The 5,148-nt window shown below is 51.6% G+C and overlaps 1 protein-coding gene across 4 annotated transcripts in view; it reads right to left on the reverse strand.

Annotated features, from left to right (window-relative positions):
• Positions 1-5,148, reverse strand: part of KIRREL3 (kirre like nephrin family adhesion molecule 3) — a 357,949-nt gene that overhangs the window by 121,691 nt on the left and 231,110 nt on the right. For 3 of the 4 annotated variants that reach the window (XM_027655692.1, XM_027655691.1, XM_027655694.1), the window contains exon 2: positions 3,261-3,338. The exons of the other annotated variant lie outside the window; for it this stretch is intronic. In XM_027655692.1, coding sequence (XP_027511493.1) covers positions 3,261-3,338 — 78 coding nt within the window. The remainder of the gene's footprint in view (positions 1-3,260; positions 3,339-5,148) is intronic. 4 annotated transcript variants of the gene reach the window in all.

Here is a 5,148-nt window from a genome sequence, read left to right on the forward strand (position 1 = left end):
CAGCACACACCAAGTGTGAGCCCAGCACACACCAAACTGTGAGAACACCACACACCAAACCATGAGCACAGCACACACCAAACTGTGAGCCCAGCACACACCAAGCCATGAAAACAGCACACACCAAACCACGAGCAGAGCACACACCAAGTGTGAGCCCAGCACACACCAAACCATGAGCCCAGCACTCAGATGAGCCCATCATCAATCCCAGTGAAAGGATGAGTGTAGAACAGCCATGCTGGAGCAACACCTTCCTCCTCTCCAGCCAAATACACCCGAATTTCATCACCAAATGCAGCACTTTTCTTGGTGTGGGTCTCACAGAAGCAATAAAGCAGGAGGTGGTCACACCCAGTGTGGGGCAGCAGAGCAAGGAGAGGACCCAGGTTGGGTTTGCTGTGCCCATCACCAGCAAAGGTGGCAGCAGCCCAGGCTGCTGCTCCCTGACAGCTGGGAGAGGCACCAACACCACACCCAGACCAGTCTGTTCACTACACAGACGCTGATATACACTGACATGAAGGACTGATGGAACTAAAATGGACAGAGGCAAGTTCATGGACACTGATTTTGGCTCCTCGCCCTGGAGTCCAGCTCAGCTGGAAGAGCCACATCTGCTCTCAGCTGGGCTGATGGACACCCATCCCCTCCCAGCTGGAGAACAAATAACATAATGTCACCAAAGACCCTCTCTGGGCATGTCCACAGAGCATCTCTAACCCACAACATTTATTTTGCCCCACTGGGAGAGGTTGCCAGGCTGGTCTGCAAGAGTTCCAGCCTGGATCTTCTTCATGGGGACAGCCAAGAGAAACACTTCCATAGAACTGTAAAATATCCTGAGCTGGAAGGGACCCACAGGATCACTGAGTCCAACTCTTGGCTCTTCATAGGACACCCCAACAACCCCATCCTGTCCCTGAGAGTGTTGTCCAAACCCTCCTGGAGCTCTGGCAGCCTTGGTGCTGTGCCCACTGCCCTGGGGAGCCTGGTCAGTGCCAACCACCCTCTTGGGGGAAGAACCTTTTCCTCATATCCAACCTAAGAAGTGATTTCCCACCACAAAGTGTTTCCTCCACACTTCCAAGGCCTCTAAGTCCTCTTGTGCTTCTCTGCCTACAAGTGATTTTGTAGATGTCTCCATTGAGTGACAGTAAGGTTCTAATGATCCCTGTAATTACCGATTTCCACTAGCATGAAGACCCCACACCTCACAATTATCCCACTGCCCCATTCCCTAGCTGTGCTTTCAGTCCCTTCAGCTCCCTTGCAATTATTAGTAGGGCTGTTCATTAGCACCATCATGCAATAAAAGGGAGAAAAAGCTCTTCCTTGGCAAAAATACAAAAGGGAATCGGTCTCTGTCCTCATCCTTACAAGGGAACTGGTTCCAAGAGGCCAGCTCAGGCATCTTGGGCACTTAATTCCTTCGTGGTACCTCTGTAGGTGACCAGACACCTGACCCCACCCCAGTTCACACACAGAGTGTGGGTCTGCACTGCAATCCACCAAAAGCCCGGGAGGCTGCAGGTCTGCAATTGTCATCCAGAGCCGCTTCCAGTGAAAACACAAGTCCTGGGTGGTCTTTGTAGCCATGGAAATCCCCCTGACTTTTGTTTTTTGGCAGATTGTACCTTTAAACATAATGGCCCTGCAGCCTGCAGGGGCCAGAAACTGGCTGCAGTCAGGCAGGAACACTTTGTTCCCTTTCCCACACAAAAGCTTTACTTTTGGCCTTTTATGTTCCTTTGTTCTCCCCACACAAAGCCCCGCTCAGCCTGAAAGGGGGGCTCACGTTGTAGGCTTTGAATGCAATGGGGAACCAGAGTGATCCCAAAGGATTGGCAGGATCCAAGGAGTGTCCTGCCAGCTCATGGACACCCTGTGAGCATCCCCAGGGTGCCTATCTGGGCACAGCCACGGGCAGCCTCTCCAAGGGGCTTGAGGGACAGGAAGGTGTTGAGAGAGAGAGAGAAACTGCACCTTCTCACAGTGCTTGGACGAGACTCTGCCATCCCACCTCCCAGGGGACGGCTCCTTCCAGTTAAAAACATCCTCTAATCAATGTTTAAAGAGCATGTGGTAATTAACAAGCAGGAGGTGAAGCCTTGTGAAGTACTTTCCCCATGTTATCAGCTCAGTATCAGGGCTCCCGGGAGCGTGAAGGAACCTTTGATCTTCTAACTGATATTTGAGCCATAAACTTGCCTCTCCAAGAGTTTTACTCCATGGAAACAAACTCACCTTTTACTCTCAGGAAGACAAGGCTTCCTGTGAGAGCAGACACATCCATGGCTATCTGCTGGTGATTCGCCATCCCACAGGGAAAAGGAATCATGGAATGGTTTGGGTTGGAATGAATCTTTCAAGCTCATCTAGTCCAATCCCCCTGCAATGTTCAGGGACACCTTCCTCTAGACCAGGTTACTCAGAGCCTCATCCAGCCTGACCGTGGATGTTTCCAGAAAAGGAAGTGCAGTAGGGGAAGAAATCACACTCTTTGTCTACATTATTTCCACTCTAAGCCCCCCAAAAGGGTTAAATCCACACTTGGGTCGAGTTTGTGGTTCCCAGAGTGGCCTCCCAGCAGCCAAACGCTCCTTGACACATCCTGGAGACCCTCCCGTCTCCCAGGCTCTGGGATCTGTGGTCCTGCTCTCACCCAGCATTAATCAGAAGCTGCTGTGCCAGGGTTTGCTCCAGGAACAGAAGCTGCCAGAAGCAGGGATGCCACTTCTTCCGAGCATAAATAGTTTTTGTTTAGTTATTACGCTTCATAATTATTTATGATATTTCTATGGATTAATCAATGCTCATAAAGTACTTGGGGAATGACTAGAATATAAAACAGGGAAATTTTAGCAGGAGTCTGATGAGCAATGGAATGATGCCTCTGAGGGGTGCAAAGCCACTGGAAAGAGGGATTCTGGAAGTGTCGTGGTGAGGCACTACCACCCAGCTAGAACAAAAAGAGTAGATGCAGCAATTGCTGAAAGAGCTTCCCATGTGACAAATCCTTTCCAAAGGAAAAGACAGTGGATTTTGGATGTATGGAACCACTAAGCTCCTGCTCTTCTCTTGCAGCTTTACACAGGGGACTTCCCTCATCCATGCCTGCTAAGATGCTCCACAGATCAAAGGGAAAGCAGGATTTTCTCCTCAGTGTGAACAAGAACGTGGATCATCCCTAGCAGGGACAGCCCTGGCAATGAGATGGCTGAAGAGGAGGAGGAAGAGAAGGTGAGGGAACTGCTCACCTTCAGTCATCCTGCGGTACTTCTCCTTGTACATGAACCCCAGGACTAGGCAGCATCCTCTTCCTGGGAGCCCCAGTTCTGCAAGAGAAGAGAGCGTGGTGTTAGGCCAGGCTGGGGACAAGAGCAGCTCCCGGGAATGCTGCAGGGAGCAAATCCTGCCGGGGACAAGAGCAGCTCCCGGGAATGCTGTGGGGAGCAAATCCTGCTGGAGACACCATTCAGGTAAAGCACCAGCGAGGTGGGCACGGAACTGAACTCTTTGGTCAGCCTCACTGGGCTGAGCTTTGCTGGGCTCCCAAGCCAGTGTGTCGAGAGACAGGAGGGTCACCAACCCCTCCCATGCCTGTTTCTCAATCACTCCTGTATTCCAAGTGAGGGAATGAGCTGCATCTTCCTCCACAGCAGCGTGTTGCGACAACATGGATTCTTTGATCCTTCTCTCCCTTAGTGGGCAGCAAAGCAAAACGGGAAATGGCCCTCGGGAGGGAAGATAAGTCTGGCCTGAGGAATCTTGCTCTTTAGAAGCAAGCAAGTGACCCCACGAGCAGCAGAGTGCCAGAGTCTGAAGAGCCACATGCCTTTGATGCCTTGATTTCTTAATGGGGCTTTTTGACTCTTGGTAACAAACAGAGAGGGAGAGCGATGTGAGCGTGGGTTTTTCCAGAAGCGGCTGCGCACGTGCTCTCCCCGCGCGCCGCTCAGAGCTCTCGTTCTTCAAACAAATTCTCCTGTGTCACAGTGCAGAAAATTAAGGTACCGTGTCCCCGCTGCTGCCTGTGGACCTGCAGAGCTCCTCGGGGGCTTCTGTGCTCTGCAGAGCCCTGCTGATCAAAGCCCCTTTGATGTTTACTTAATGTGGCTGCGGACTGTGCAGAGCCGGGGAAGGAGCGCCGGGAAGTCGTGTCGCACGCACGAGGGGAAGGCAGCGAAGCAGGAGGGTGGAGAGCACAGAGGTGGCTGTAGAGCAGAGCAAGAGCTGCCTGGCAGCCTTGGCATTAGTGCCACGATGCAAAATTGGGGTTGAATGGCAGGTTGGGACTGAGCCCAGAGGAAGAGGGGTGTCACTCACTGCAGCGTGATGGGATGTGCAGTGTCATGGGAGACACCCAGGGTGACATGGGTACAGACCCAGACAGACAGCATCCCTCTCTAACAGTGCTCACTGCCATGGCATCCCAGTGGAGTGGTTACAGCCTCCTCTTGAGCACAGGATGAGGAAGAATTTGAGCCAAAATCAGAAAAAACCAGATTTCTTTGGACCCCAGGACACTCAGGGTACACGCAGGACTAGTTAAAGTGCTTTCTCTAACATTAAACAGGATCCCACCTTGCAGGAGGCTAAAGACCAACAGCTCCTGGTCCTAAGGCTGCCAGCAGGGAGGACAGCAGCATCTAACCAACATAAATCATGTGTAATTTCAGCAAAGTAAGTCTTAGCTCAGAGTAAGCTGGAATGTAATTGTTCCCCTAAATATACCTTGCCCTGGGGAGAAACAGGCACGTCCACAAAGTGACTCACTTCATCTACCAGGGTGACTTTGAGGGGCTTGTAACTCACCTTTTGGCCGTAAAGGGCGGCGACTAACTCTGATCTAAAAATGTCTAAAGATTAGACAAGTCAGGACAGATGAACCAATTATCAGAACTCTCAGTGGTGTCTTGAATCAGAATCCTAATCAACAGGAAGGGGCAATGAGTGGAAAGCAGCCCTCTTGCTCTGCAGGACAGAGGTGACAAGATCTACTGTGACCTGCACAAAGTCCACAACCACAAACACACTAAGAAAGGGGTCCCCTTGCAGAGCGTTGGATGCCCCCAACACTCCTGACTGCAAAGAGCTGCTGGTTTAGCAGGACACCCAGCACAGGTCACCTCCCTCAGCCCTGGT

Source organism: Corapipo altera, unplaced genomic scaffold (genome assembly GCF_003945725.1).
Source record: "Corapipo altera isolate COAL_440 unplaced genomic scaffold, ASM394572v1 71, whole genome shotgun sequence".
Taxonomy (NCBI): domain Eukaryota; kingdom Metazoa; phylum Chordata; class Aves; order Passeriformes; family Pipridae; genus Corapipo; species Corapipo altera.